At 39.7% G+C, this 15,696-nt stretch overlaps 1 protein-coding gene across 9 annotated transcripts in view; it reads right to left on the reverse strand.

Annotated features, from left to right (window-relative positions):
* Positions 1 to 13,408: 13,408 nt before the first annotated feature.
* foxn3 (forkhead box N3) overlaps positions 13,409 to 15,696 on the reverse strand; it is a 459,373-nt gene continuing 457,085 nt past the window's right edge. For all 9 annotated transcript variants that reach the window (XM_060829451.1, XM_060829454.1, XM_060829446.1 and 6 more), the window contains one exon: positions 13,409 to 15,489. In XM_060829451.1, the coding sequence (XP_060685434.1) occupies positions 14,943 to 15,489 (547 nt within the window). In that variant the 3' untranslated portion in view covers positions 13,409 to 14,942. The remainder of the gene's footprint in view (positions 15,490 to 15,696) is intronic.

Genomic DNA, 15,696 nt, shown 5'->3' on the forward strand with positions numbered 1-15,696 from the left:
CTACCTTGTATAAAATAAGTCCCAGAACTGATAGTCAGACTTCTCTGCCAATTCACGTCAGCACACAAACCCACAGCCATGCTCAGACAACTCACCAGAACAAAAGAGCCAAAACCCATCATATGCAGGACAAATGTACAAGATTATATGCTGGGGCTGCAGGAAACACTGTATAGGACAAGCAGGGAGATGACTAGCACCACTAAATGCCACGACCCATTGTTCCTAGTAGCTATACACACAGATGGCAGGGATACACACAGACAAATTTGACTGGGAACACAACAATAATAGGACAAGCTAAACAGAGGACAACAGAGAATTTCTAGAAGCATGGCACTCATCCATGGACACCATCAATAAACACAGACTGAGACCCAATATACAGGCCACTGCAACAAGCAACTGGAACAGGCAACCAGAATTGAGAGGGAACAAAACTTATTAAATTCCAAATGACATAGTACAGCAGTCTTTCACAGGAAGCTTCATGGCATTAAGCACATCACCTAAACGTCCTAGTTCAGCAAACATACCCACAACTCTAACTGGCACCCGAGCTACAAATCTTTACACAAACTTCGAACTTGGGAGCAGTTTCAGAAATAGAACTTGAACTACAAACAGGCAATTCAAGGCAGAGGCTTTGAGGGTGTTCCAAAATGCAAAAGTGAAGAATTTGAATCCCTTTGTATAGGAGTCAAGTAAATGTTTTTTTTAATTTAAAAATTCTTTTCATTTAAAAATGTCTTAGTATTAATTAATTCTTGAAAGTGACCTTTAGTGTCACTATTGCCTGGCTAAGATTGATCTTGACCACATCAGCCAATTTTTTTTTCTGAAGAAATGGTGATATAGTTCCAAGTAAGCATGGTGAGTGGTTTCGAGGGGAACTTGGTGGTGTGCCCATGTATCTGCTGTCCTTAACCAGGATTCTAGATAGTAGTGACATCAGCCAATTTAAAACACAATCAGTGAGCTTTTTGACCACTATGTGTCTGTTAACATATTCACTTCATCTAGTTATAATTCCTCACTTTACATTTGTCATATTCTGCACTTTTAATCATTGTAATTGCTCTATTCTTCAGTGACTGTTTCAATAAATCCAGTTTATGAAGTTGCTCCAAAAACATTGAGGCCACTGTTGATTTGATGAAGAAAATATCAAGGTAAACATCTTGATGTTTTGCACATTGTTAGAATCCTGCTATTGATTTGCCCAGAGTCCACTAATTTCAGATGATCAAGATGAAAAGTTCTTTGATTTGCTACGATAATCTGACAATAATCTAAAATTCTGAGTAGCCTGCAAATATTAGTTTAATTAACTATTTGAAGAAGCCAATTTCACCCTGGACCAAACAACCTCTGGTGAGTTAATGTAATTGACTGCTGATGTGTATTCATTTCTTCTCAGTTTAAACATGAGCTTTTATTCCAAATCTTACTTAGAACCACACTGAAAGCCTGGACACTTCTCTAAAATTAAAATGATATAACTAAGAATAAATTAATACGAAGACATTTTTAAATGAAAATAATTTTTAAATAAGAAAGCATTTATTTGGCATTGGGAAACTAAACTCTTTGTAACCTTCATATTAACTTCTTCTACCCTACCCACCAGTCTCTTTCCATGTTTCTAATTCTGCGAAATATTTCAGGATTGTATTGCCATTGACACAGTAATTACAGGTTTGATGCTCTCACAGCAACCATCTTTAACTATGACCTCTATTCACACAGTTCTGTCTCATCTGAAAGACAAATGTAGCTTTTCTTTCTCCACGTAGTACTCTTGCTTTCCAAATCATTCCACAAGTTCTTTTATTCGACCTGGCAGGTAGAACCTTAGTTTATTAGTCATCTTAAAGATATCATCTTTGATAAAATAACACTCTAGTACTGTAATGAAGTGGGGTTAAGATCAGAGTGGTGCTGGAAAAGCACAGCAGGTCAGGCAGCATCCGAGGAGCAGGAAAATCAACGTTTCGGACAAAAGATCTTAATCAGGAATAGAGGCAGGAAGCCTCCAGGGTGGAGAGTTATATGGGGGACGGGTGGGGCTGGGGAGGAGGTAGCAAAGAGTACAATAGGTGAAGGGGGGTGGGGATGGAGGTGATAGGTCAGAGGGGAGGGTGGAGTGGATAGGTGGGAAGGGAGATTGGCAGGTAGGACAGGCCATGAGGATGGTGCTGAGTTGGAGGGTTGGAACTGAGGTAAGGTGGGGGAGGGGAAATGAGGAAACTGGAGAAGTCCACATTGATGTTCAGGGGTTGAAGTGTTCCGAGGCGAAAGATGAGGCGTTCTTCCTCCAGGCGTCGGGTGGCGAGGGAGCAGTGGTGGAGGCGGCCCAGGACCTGCATGTCCTCAGCAGAGTGGGAGGGAGAGTTGAAACGTTGGGCCACGGGGCGGTGGGGTTGATTGATGCAGGTGTCCCTGCGATGTTCCCTGAAGCGTTCTGCGCTCATCTATTGTACTCTTTGCTACCTTCCCCCCACCCTCCTCTCTGACCTATCACCTCCATCCCCACCCCCATTCACCTATTGTACTCTTTGCTACCTTCTCCCCAGCCCCACCCCTCCCCCACCCCCATTTATCGCTGCACTCTGCAGGCTCCCTGCCTATTACTGATGAAGGGCTTTTGCCTGAAACATCGATTTTCCTGCTCCTCGGATGCTGCCTGACCTGCTGTGCTTTTCCAGCACCACTCTGATCTAGACTCTGGTTTCCACATCTGCAGTTCTCAGTCTTATGGTCACTGCATTCACTTCTGGAAAGAGAAGCTTACTCTAAGGAGGTGGGCATTGGATCTTGGAAGAATGATAGTGATTTTTAAAAAAGGTTGTTGGCAGAACGTGGGCGTTGATGGCTAAGCCAGCCTTTATTGCCTTTATTCCCAGAGAGCAGTTGAGAGTTAACTACATTGCTGTGGGGCTTAAACCACATGTAAACCAGACCAGGTAAGGACATTAGTGAACCATCTGTGTTTTTGCAACAATTGGCATTGGTTGCGTAGTTGCCATTAGGCCAGTTCTTAATTTTAGATAATTTAAAATTAAAATTTCACCACCTGCCATGGTGGTATTTAAACCTATGACGCCAGAGCATTGGTCTGAAGGTATGGATTCTCATCCAGTGTCTTTATCCAGATGCCACTACCTCCCCTTAGTAAAAATACAAATTCCTGAGGGAACTCAAATAGATTGATATCAAAACAATGTTTCCACTTTTGGGTGAGACGAGATCTCAAGGACACTGTGATGTTTATCTTTTTTAAACTTATTTCTGGTTTTCTGATCTATGGTTAGACTGTATATTGCTGTAACGTAACTTCTTTTGCTTCATTTCTCTATCCTGTAATTAAGGATTGTACCTAAGATAGTGCTTGAAGTAGTGACTTACAAAATTTTCACTGTATTCATTTGAATGTGACAAAGCTAATTTAATTTAATACACTTTAAGAACTGATCCTTCTGATAAAATATTTATGCGATCCCCTATTAAAATACTGACAACCTTTTTCTCATAGAAGGGTGTTAGTCCATGGAATTCTCTCCCACAGAATGCAGTGGAAGAATGGGTCATTTAATTTATTCAAGGCAGAGTTAGATAGGCTTTGATAATACAAGGAAGTTAGGGTTATTTTGGGTTGGTGTGGAAACAGGCAGGTGGAGTTCAGATTCTGCGTTCATGGAGGGTTTGTTCTCCTTGAAGCAAAGGAGATCAAGAAAAGACTTGATAAAGATATATAAGACCATAAGACAGAGAAGCAGAAATAAGGCCATTCAGCCCATCAAATCTGCTCTGCCATTTAATCATGGATAATAAGTTTCTCAAACCCATTCTCCTACTTTCTCCCTGTAACCTTTGATCCCCTTGATACTTAAGAACCTATTCATCTCAGTCTTAAATATACTCAACGACCTGACCTCCACAGTCTTCTGTGGCAATGAATTCCATAGATTCATCACTCTTTGGCTGAAGAAGTTTCTCCTTATCTCCGTTCTAAAAGCTAAGGCTATGTCCTCTGGTCCTCTAGTCTCTCCTACTAAGGAAAGGTTCCTGTTAGCTCCATATACAAGGAGTAGGGAACACATTTATATTGTTCAGAGTAAGAGTTGTGAGGAGGAATTTCACTTAATTCCAATTAATGAACTGGAATTTACATCCCATGAGGTTGTGGACATGAAAACAGTTAACAATTTCAATCAGAAATTTGATGGGCATTTCATAGAATGAATCTACAGAGATTTGAAAATTGAGAGGATTGCTTTGTGAAAAGCTGGTATGGACTGTGTGATCTCTATCATAAACGACAAGTAAAGCTCTTCAAACTGGTAAACTACTTATTTGTGGTTTCTACAACTGGCCAAGTTATCCAATCCAGAATATTATCATCAAATTCCAACAATAATGTAGTAAATTCGCTGAAATTGGTACCTAACTCATCACTGAGAGAGATCCAGGAACTCATTGGCCTTACTTATATTTCATTGACAGGGAATATTGACATATTACATGCCCTGGAAGTTTCCAGACCAGCTAAGGCATAGAATTGGGTCTACAAGTCTTCCTGTGTGGTAATGGTGTTTGCTCTCTCCCAAAAACAAGTACAAAGTTTTAAAGTGAAAAAAATCACCTTTTTAGCCTGTCTTGCCTTTCTCCCTGGTAAACCTTTTCAAACAAAGCAAGGGTGATATGGGAGAAAAGACTTTTCACATGTTGAGTAAATTTAAACTGGAATGCTATGCCTGGAAATATACTGGAAGCAGGTTCAATTGAGCCATTCACGAGGGAATTAGGTGGAGTTTTGAATAGTAATGTTTAAACATGAAGAAAAGGCAGGAGGTTGGCAATAAAAAATGGAATCACTACATGTATGATGGGTCAAATGGCCACCTTATGTACCACAATAATAATTCTGTAAACTGACTTAGTAAGAAACTCACTGCAACTTCCTGCCTGCAATACAGGCTTGAAGTAACCGTGGGTTCCCAATGAGCTACTAGTAGTTGACACAGATGTGAATGATGCCCAACTTCCATGCTATATAGTCCTGGGTTTGGAGTCAAAGACTGGCCTGAATTAACCCCCATTTCCTCCAAATCCGTCTCCATTATAAAACATCAAAGAACATTAAAAGAAGCCACTCCAGAAACCTTTGTATCAACAGGAATTTTCATATACCCCATGACCTTTCTAACATTGAAACAAAACGTAGCAGATTTGTTAAACAAAAAATACACAACTTAGTGAAGTGTTTTTGGAACCAGGATTTAAAGTACACATCTGCCATGAACAAGTTGAATGTGTGCAAGAGGCCGATTGTCCTTCTCCTAGTCTTACATCCAAATATCTAAACACAAAGGCACACTCTCAAAATGCCAGTGAACTTACAGCATTTTTACTCATTTCAATCAAATCAATATGTTATAATCTGAGGAATGGAATATTATACCATGTGCTGTGCAGTCTATTGTATTCCATCATTATGAGACCATAAAGGGCCTTCATTTATAAACAAACAAGCTCAGACTCGAATTTGTTGTTTTATCAAACAGTGCTGCAAATTGGAATATGCCAGTTACTTTCAGGCTTTAGCTCACGATTTTAGTTATGCTTTGTAGCAATTTGTATCTGCCTGATATCATTGCTTGCTTTAGTCTCAGAGTGTAACCAATATTGCAATCCCCACCCTCAGCTACACTGACATAAGACTTCAAATGAAGAGATGCCCTGATATGTTCTTGTTTTCTGGTAACTGCTTGTACAACTAAATCAGTTTACAAGTTATGAAGAGCCAACTGCTTACGATCAGAGTCACATGATAAGGCTCTACATAGTAGGCTGCTCTGGACGTTAGATTGCACGGAATCTAGGGAGAGCTGGCTAATTGGATACACAATTGGCTTAAGGGTTGGGAATAGAGGGTAACAGTGGAAGGATGGTTGTTGGACTGGATGTCTGTCACTAGTAGACTGCCTCAGGGGTAGATGCTGGGCTCCCTGCTGTTTGTTACCAATATCAGTGGTTTGAATGAGCATGTACAAGGGATGATTAATAAGTTTGCAGATGATATTAAAATAGATAGTATTGTAAACAGTGAGAAAGGTGATCAGAAATTGCAGCAGGACCTTTATCAACCTGGGGAAGGGCGGAAAGATGGCAAATGGAGCTTAATATAGATAAGTGTGATGTCTTGCATTTTGGAAAGTCCAATCAAGGTAGGAATTTCATGATGAATGGTAGGACTTTAAGTAGTGAAATAGAAGGACCTTGGAGTTCCACTGTTCCCTGAAAGTGGAGTCACAGGTAGACAGGGCAGTGAAAATGGCTTTTGGCACACTGGCCTTCATCAATCAGGGCATTGAGTATAGAAGTTGGAAAGTTGTTAAGAGTTGTACAGGATTTAGGTGAGGCTGCATTTGGAATATTGCATTCAGTTTTTGGTCACCGTGCTTTAGGAAGGATAATATTAAACTGGAAAGAGTGCAGAAGAAATTTACAAGGATGTTACCAGGACTCAATGGTCTGAGTTATTGGGAGAGGCTGGACAAGCTAGGATCTCCCTCTTTAAGGCATAGGAAACGGGGGGGGGGGGGACTTATAGAAGTGTATAAGGTCATAAGAGACATGGATAGGGTGAATGTACTGTCTTTTTCTCAGGATTGGGGAATTTAGGACTAGAGGGCATCAGTTTAAGGTTAGAGGGGAAAGAATAAAATGGAACCTGAGAAGCAACTCTTTTACACAGAGGGTGGTACACATATGGAATGAGTTGCCAGCCTAAGAGATTGAGGTGGGTGGGTACATTAACATTTAAAAGGCATTTGAGCAAATACACGGATAGTAAAGGCTTAGAAGGATATGGGCCATGTGCAGGGAAATGGGGTTAGCATGGATAAACATTTTGGTTGGCATGGACCAGTTCGGGCCAAAGAGCCTGTCTCTGTGGCTGGAGGTCTTTATGACTCTATGCAGGTGAGATTATGCTAAGGTAGCAGATTCCCTGAAGTAGATTGATGGACTATTTGAGTTTAAGATGATATTGACAGCTTGCATAGATATTTGTGGTGCTGGCCCATATACCCACAACCTGCCAGATGGGATTTAAATTTGTGTCGACTGTGTTGCTGGAAAAGTTCAGGTCAGGCAGCATCTGAGGAGCAAGCAGACCTCACTGTATCCTAGATGGGATTTAAACTCAGGTACACTTGTTCAGTACCATATCTGACATTTGGTGCCACAAGCTGCGTTAATAGATCATTTAAAGCAAGTTAAATTATATTAAATGATATTTTTTTCAGAAAATTAGATAGTATTACACATCTGATTAGACTTAACTGTTATACAATCGAGGAAAGCAAGATTCAGTAGTTTTAATTTCTTGAAGTGATCACAATTTTCTTCAAGTCTTTGACGAAGACTCATTGAAATTTTGCAGTGGTTTCTGCAACAAAGCAAAGAGAGAAAATAAAGCAAAGAACAAATGCATCTTTAAATCAATAATATATTTAATTTGTATTCAATCTAACCAGAATAGAAATTGAAAAGAGAAAAATAGTTGTCATAGAGATTTACAGCACAGAAACAGGTCCTTTCACCCACCTTGTCATGCTGCCCAGATTTCATAATTAATCTCATCCTATTTGCCAGATTTGGTCCATATCCCTCCATACCTATCCCATCCACGTATCTGTCCAAATGTTTCTTAAATGACAAAATTGTACTCGCCTCCATTACTACCTCTGGCAGCCCATTCCAGACACTCACCACCCTCTGAAAAAATTGTCCCACTGGACCCTTTTCCCTCACATTAAATTAGGCCCTCTAGTTTTAGATTCCCTAACCATGAGGAAACGCTGTTGGCTACCTACATTATCTATGCCTCTCACGATTTTATGGACCTCTACAAAGGTCACCCCTCAGTCTTTTACACTCTAGGGAAAAAAATCCCAGCCTATCCAGCCTCTCTTTATGACTGAAACCTTCCAGGTCGCTTCCTAATAAATCTTTTCAGCGCTCTTTCTACTTTAATAATATCCTTTCTATAGTAGAGTGACCAGAACTGCATGCAGTATTCCAAATGTAGCCTGACCAACGTTGTGTACAACTGCAACAAAACATCTCAACTAGTGCTCTGACTGATGAAAGCAAGCATGCTAAAAACATTCTTCACCACTGTCTACCTGTGACACCACTTTCAAAGAGCTATCAACCTGCACCCCAGACCTCCGTTTTAAAAACAGTCAATGGTAGGGCCCTGGGGAATGTTAAAGTCCTGCCCTGGTTTGACCTTACCAAAATGCAACACCTTGCATTTATCTAAATTAAACTCCATCTGCCATTTTTCAGCCCACTGGCCCAGTTAATCAAGATCTTGGTGCATTCCCAGAAAACCTTCTTCACTGTCCATTTCACATGTTTTGACTCTGATCTCCAGCATCTGTAGTCCTCACTTTCTCCTCAAGAAGCCTCCAATCTGGGTATAGTAACAACAATGCTTATGTCCCAGAAGACCCCAGGTTTGCTGCTTCCATTACCTCACCAACACCACCAAGAGTTCCCACTTTGGGCCTACCACAGCTAGGAGTCCCCACTCCAGGCACCACCACAAGAGTCCAGACTCTGACCTTACCATTGCCAGGAGTTCCCGCTGCGCACCGCTGCTGTCACGAGGAATCTCAATCCACACCGCCAACATCACTCTAGCCTCGAACGTGAAAGAAAGAAAAAAGACGAAAGAGAGCAAAAGGGATGCTGCTGCCCTGGAGCCCAAACACTACCTACTGTGCCACACCACCACCTTGAAGGGGAAGGTGTCTGAGGCTGTGGGGACAGTTTTGAGTGTTGGAGTGAACCAATTAGTTCAAGTCCCTGCAAAACACTACAAGGGAGGGGAGTATGTATCTGGTGATGACATCCCACGAGAGGTAGTGGAAATGGTGGCTGACGAAGTTTTTGGTAGGATGGAAAGGGAGGATCAGGGGAACCCTATTGTCTTGTTGGAGGAAAGAGAAGGGGTGAAGATGGAAGGGTGGGACATGTGGTGGACACCGTGAAAGGCATGTCGACCATGGTGACAAGGAATCCTTGGACAAGGAATCCTTGGTCAAGGAAAACGGCAAACATTTCTGAGGCCCATTCCTGCAGAAGGTGGCATCATCAAAACAGATGCAACACAGACACTGAGAACTATCCAGTTGTTTAATGTGTAAAAAGTACATTGTAGGTTTATTAGTAATATGATGCTATCCCACCTTCTTGCGAGTCCATGTAGTTTACGTTTAGCATTTAACATTTTTGAAACTTCATCTATTTCAATATTACCAACCAACTTTAAACTGGTTTATTGATGTACATTCTTCTTCATCCATCCAATTGAATTTAGTTTGGCAATATATTATGTCAACCAGATATGCAATCACAGGCATTTTTAATCAATCTATCCAGGTGATGTTCATGACACACCTTTGGAGCAGATGGGACACGGATGTGGGCCTCTGGCTCAGAGGTGAGGGGACACTATCACTGGGCCTCTACATCTGCAATCATGTTCAGCTCTCCCTCATTCAAAACTGCAAGGTGCCCTTTCAGCCAGTTTCAGGATTTCAACCTTGTATCAGGCCACTTATGAAACATATCTGGCATTTGGCCTTGTTAAAGCAACCACTTATTATTTGCAAAACCAATTCTAAGAGCATCACTATTGAATTAATTGGGAATACTGGATAACATAATTCAAGACAACACTTTTTTCAATTAATGCAACTTGTAATTTTTTTATTGCAACTGGAAGACAATACATCACAGAAACTTTATGGTAGGTTCAAGAAAGTCTTTTCTCATATATGGACAAATGATATTTACAATTGATTTTTTTTTGTCTTTGGCAAAATGATTAAACATTAAGGAAATGTAGAATGCAAGTATGCCTCTGTGTTGACTTTGTCATATTTCTCCAAGGTTGGTTGATTGCCCGTGCCTTCTGACTGCTCACATTGTGAAAAGAAAACTATTTTAAAAATTCAACATACTTCTTGAAAACAAGAAAATGGCAGTTAATAAATCATTAAATACCAAAGTAAACAAACTTGGCCTCTCATGTAACGATTAAAGTAGACTCCTTGCCTTTGATATAGCGCTCGACAATCTTTGAAGTTATGCTTCACAAAGTTGCTATTGTCACAAATACCTTGATGTGATAGTTTGGTACCACTAAATTCCACCTTGCCCATTCTGTACACTAGTTTCCTTTTTGATATTGTTATTTGACAATTTCCAATATTGTTTAATGCAAAGTCATTGCTACAGGTTTAAACTTTCAGCAATTAGACCCAAATTCATCTCCCCAGTGATAGTAATGTAATCACAGAACCATGTTGCAGTGTTGTATTATTAATCTAATAGTTTAAATGCTGAATTTCAGAATCTAGTACATAAATTAGAAACTGCATTGAAAGAAAGGAAGGTAGAATATATGGAATGCCAAGGATAACTTCACTGAAAGCATGTTCAACAAAAAGGCAATCTATATTTTTTTGAGGAAGGGTCACTGGATCCAAAACATTAACTCTGATTTCTCTCCACAGATGCTACAAGACCTACTGAGCTTTTCCAGCAATTTCTGCTTTTGTTTCTGATTTCCAGCATCTGCAGGGTTTTTTTTTTCAGTTTTTAATCTACTTTTTCTTAACGATCTATTGGATATCTTCCTCAGATTAACAAAATCACTGGAAGGAGGGCTTAGACCTTTTTCACAAAAAGCAGAAACCAGCACTAATTTCCCAAACTGCTCAAGAGTTTGACAGTTACTCCATGGCACTACTCTGTAATTATCAAACAGATGTCTGAGGATAGCCTATATGGGAGTAATTAGCCACACAAAAGTGCCTCATCAAGGTTAACCACTTCAATTAGCTGACAGAAAACTCCACTCTATTATTGAATGCATTCTTACTCCACATTGGGGATGGAGTTTTAGTTCAATTAGACATTAAAAATGTTTTGAAGTCTTTTTGGTGTCCAGAATGAGAATATGAACAGTAATTCCAATATGATGGAAATCTCTTTCCTTCCTCAATTTATGCAGGATAAGGAAGTTAGGTGAAAACTGCATTGTTAAAACTATGCTATGCAGAGGTTAAGTTTGCTGCTGCTGGCAAAAACTTTGGAAAGGGATCTCCTCATGTCAGTGGCAGAGATTCTTGATTTTTTCCAAGATTTGGAGTGGGCAAATAAAAGCAAAATACTGCCAATGCTGGAAATCTAAAACAAATGGAGAATTCTGGAGAAACTGAGCAGGTTTGGCAGCATCTGTGGTAAGAGACAAGAGTTAATGTTTTGAGTCCACTGGACTTGAGAAATGTTAACACACTTTCTCTCTCCACATATGCTGTCAGACCTGTTGAGTTTCTCCAATTTTTTTTAAGACAATTCATTGGTAGCAATTGGATAAGTATCAGATAGAGGGTCCATCTTCTAAAATTGGGGTTCTTTGCTTATTTCACTAGCCTTGTTCGTGACTACAAAATCAACTCCTTAAATGGTTGATCATGTCTGACGCCAGTAAGAGTTTGTTCATTTTGATGAAACATGTGGCTTCTCAAAGGAAACCGTGAATACCTTAATGGTTGACATTATTGAAACAAGCTGCTAGCCCATCCAAATCAATGGTTTCAAAGCACATTTAAAAGACATGTTCTGATTGGATAGCGGGACTCAAGAACAACTCAACCATGATCAGTGTTGTTAAAAGACAAAGGAGGTATGGTTTACTCAAAACCTGGAACATTTTGCTGATGCTATTCCTTTAGTATCACACTTGAAATGTTACTGTGGTTTCCCATTTCAAATGTTGAGTAAGCTACTATGTATCTTCAACTTTTATCTGTTTGAACTGCTTGTTTTCGTGGCTTTGCAGTAATGCCTGCTTCTGTTACCAACTGTTATCAACTGGTGTGTACCAAAGCACAGAACCCCTGATAAGTATTGACCACTCACTAACCGTCTTCCCCCAATTTCTGCTTCAGAATCTAACTCAGCAGAAACAAATGATCGTTTACGCATTTCAATTTGAAGCAGTACTTTAGATAGGAAGGACCCTGGTATACAGTCAAGTGCAAACTTCAAAACTGAGCAGGAAGATGATTTTGAAACTTCAAAGATTCATTTCAGATTTTTTTCACCATCTTACTTTGGGATAAATTCTGCTTTTTGCATTTAAGAAGCTAGCATCCTGATGCTTTCCAATTCAATGGCTTTCATTATCCCATAGGATAAGCGAACTAACCAAAGAACAACTTGTAGCTTTTGCTTGGATGCTTTTGGTCACATGAGTGGTTTATTTCAAAATATCACTATGGAGGCTAAAGCTTTAGTTACCACTTTCATCTCCTAATTTCAAGTCTTTCACCTCGTCATTGTAAATTTCTGCCTGCCATGGAATATTAATGCACATGATTTCTAAAGCCTTCAGAGTAAAGATTTGCACATATAATCTATTATTGTAGTAGTTTTAAAAAGGCAGCTTCCCCTTTACCAATGTTAATAAACCAATTTTTAAAAAAGATTAAAACTTTGAATTATTTTTACTCAACACCCTGGTCACAAAGCATTCACTGTTATACAAACATAGCCCAAGATAGGTTTTGCAGAATGCACTTGCACTGTTCTCCTTTGTACATCTGTGAAGAATTACAAAATAAAGTTCTGATTGGACTCTTTCCATAATGGCTATTATTTAACTCAGCATTTTCAGGTAGAGTCACTATCTATCGGTAATTTTAAACTGAGATACAGTGGCCAAAAATTAAAATGATTGGATTTGATCGTCTGGTTAAAGGTTTTCAGAAGGAAAATGTCGAGCAGTGAGTGTGAATGAACACCTTTATTTTTAATCAAGGCAGCTGTTCTGAGAAAATGCCAGGCTTCCTAATTTCTGACACAAATTACAGAAAGATTTGGTGTGTTACTCAATAACCAATGCAATTTGTTAATCACATTGGCTGCACACAATTTCTTTCTTGATCTCCAACACAAAGTTTCAATTAAATAAAAATTATGAATCCAACATTTGCCAAAATAGCACAAAATTAATCAGTTGCTCTTATGGTTCCTGTTTTATCAAATTCTTTTTTTGAAAAAAAATGCTGACAAAACAGTTGTATAAACAAAAAAAAGGTGGTGTTTACCTTTCTTCTGATCATTATAATGAGCAGCACTGCTAAGTGCTGTTTTGTGACATATTGCCAATATATGATATTGATATTCAATACATCACTCTACCCCAAATATTTAACAGAAAAATTTGAGGAGATTAGATAAATCATGCACACTCACTACTGACTAGGTGAGAACAGAGACTTATGTTCCTCCCCACCCCCGTATCCCACCCCTCCCAATCCCTTCCCACTCTATACTGGGGGACACACTTATATGTTACCTGTCACTGTTCTGTTTATCTTACAAGCCTCTAGTGGGGCTTGAATATGCAGACAAGGCAGTATACTCAACCATCCAAGCCCTACCAGAAATGTGAAGTCTTCATATTGCAGAGTAAGTTCCCCAACAGTCAGTTTTTTTTTCCCTGAAAAAAAGGTTAAACCTCATCACCTGCTTCAAAACAAAAACTAGGCCTAAGGGCTTAAAAATTAGAGGCATAGCCTTTTCTCTATTTTCTATATTTATATGAAAATAATTCATGCTCATGCTAAATACATTATTTACCTTACATGAACTTTTTTTCGTCTTTGAATAAAAAGCAAAGTTTTTGTTCAAAGAACCCATGCAACATGGATTGAATAATCCTGCTGGCTACGTAGGTTATATTCCAAAATCAATGGTCTTTTATCATACACATATCCTGACTGAGAGAGATGCTTACTCCAGTTCCAGGGCAGTGGAGGAGCTCACTGATATCATTATTCAGCAATTCTGTTTCAGAATAATACTCATGGCAGGCTTTAGAGCTTTTTTTCTCTTTTTATCGTTTTGCCGTCTTCCTCATCATAGCCAGATCAAAATGTTTCGATCTGTCAGGATGAATCAGTATCACTATCGTGTTATCGCTTGATTATGAATTTCTTTGCAAGACTTGATTGCTTTTACGTCACTCAGGCAGTTTCAAATGCTGTGTTTTCTCTTTCTCTTTGCACGCAGTGCCATCCATCAGGCATATGGCTTTGAACGTGTGTGTGCGCATTTGGGGTTTAAGATGATAAATTTGTGGAACTGACCAATGGCAGCATTACTTTTTAAAACTTTAAATAGACAGTTCTTCCCTGTTTTGATTTGCCTAATAATGATGGCCATCATCTGCTCTCCTGTTAAAAGACCCAGATCTCTGGTACTTAAGTGCAGTTGCCTCCAATGAATCCATCACAGTCCTTAGCAGCACATTAATTTTCTTCTTTTTGTCCAGATACCACAGGTGGCTCTTGGTCATTGTGCTGTTCAGGCTGGCTGTCATTTTGTATGGCTGGATATGAACAGTCCATCACCAACCCATCCTTTCACATTACAACAATGCGGGATTCGAAATGCAAACTCAACATGTGTCAGTGTAATGCATCCTGCATGCACCTGTATTGTCAGGTTGAAAGAATGAACAGAGAGGTGGGGGTGGGGGAGGGGGTGGGGGAGGGGGAGGGGAAGAGAAAGAGGAGGAGAGAGAAAAGGTGCAGTGATTTTGGCTTTGTTGTCAGTCAGTCAATGAAAAGCTTTTGCAAATTAGCTGAGTGTCAGTAAAAGTTTTGCTATGGCTTCAATCTCCTTAAACAAAAATTATTTTTTATATATTTAAAAAAACTCAAGGGGGCTTAAAATAGGAAAACAAAGTGATTGCTGATATTGCCACAAATCATTATAATTCACCTGACGTGCTGAAAGAAAATAAATTTCTGCCAACAATCTTAAAGAGGCTGTGCATTATTGTCTTAATTTTTTGCCGAATGTTGCTGCTCTTTCTGCCCTTTTGAAGTGCGGTTTGTGATGTTATCCAAACAGGAGCGAATCCCTGCCAAGTGCAGGAGTGAACCTGCTGCCTCTTTCATTTCCTCATCATCACTTTCTGGTGGTTTTTCTGTGCGCCTCTTTTTAAGTGGTAGTGTCTCAGTTGCATTTTTTTTTGCTTTTGTCATGTGCTGCCGTTTTGTGTGCTGGGATAAGTACCCACTGTCTGCTAAGGAATCCTTGCTTTCCTTTTTGTTTTTTCTCTCTTCATCTTCTGTCTCGCTGTAACTCTCATGGCAGTGGTAACTCCCTTCACTGGCCTCACTCCCATCGTGGCTAACCTTCGTGGCAAACTCGTAGTGGTCATCGGCAGAGGAAGATGATGTAGAGTCGCTGGTGGGGGATGTACTCCTGTGATTGGAAGATTTTGCGACACTGTAGTTGTGATCTTCTTTAGGGTCGCTGCTGACAACAGGGGAGCCACAGGACTGTTCGCTATCATTCCGCATCCGACAGTTTGCAATTCCATTCCTGAAAAGGAAAAGAAACTATAGGTCAGTTTATTAAATTAACATGCCTTACTCTGTTCAATAATGGTACCCTGTGCCAAAACGCAGTTTACAAAGGAATGTATCCATTAGAACTCTAACATGCTTTTTCTACAGCCCATGCTTCTGAAACCTTCAAGTATGAAACTTTCAGGTTTCTGATCATTCTTTTTCATCCTTTAGAAAAGTA

Source organism: Hemiscyllium ocellatum, chromosome 8, assembly GCF_020745735.1.
Source record: "Hemiscyllium ocellatum isolate sHemOce1 chromosome 8, sHemOce1.pat.X.cur, whole genome shotgun sequence".
Taxonomy (NCBI): Eukaryota; Metazoa; Chordata; class Chondrichthyes; order Orectolobiformes; family Hemiscylliidae; genus Hemiscyllium; species Hemiscyllium ocellatum.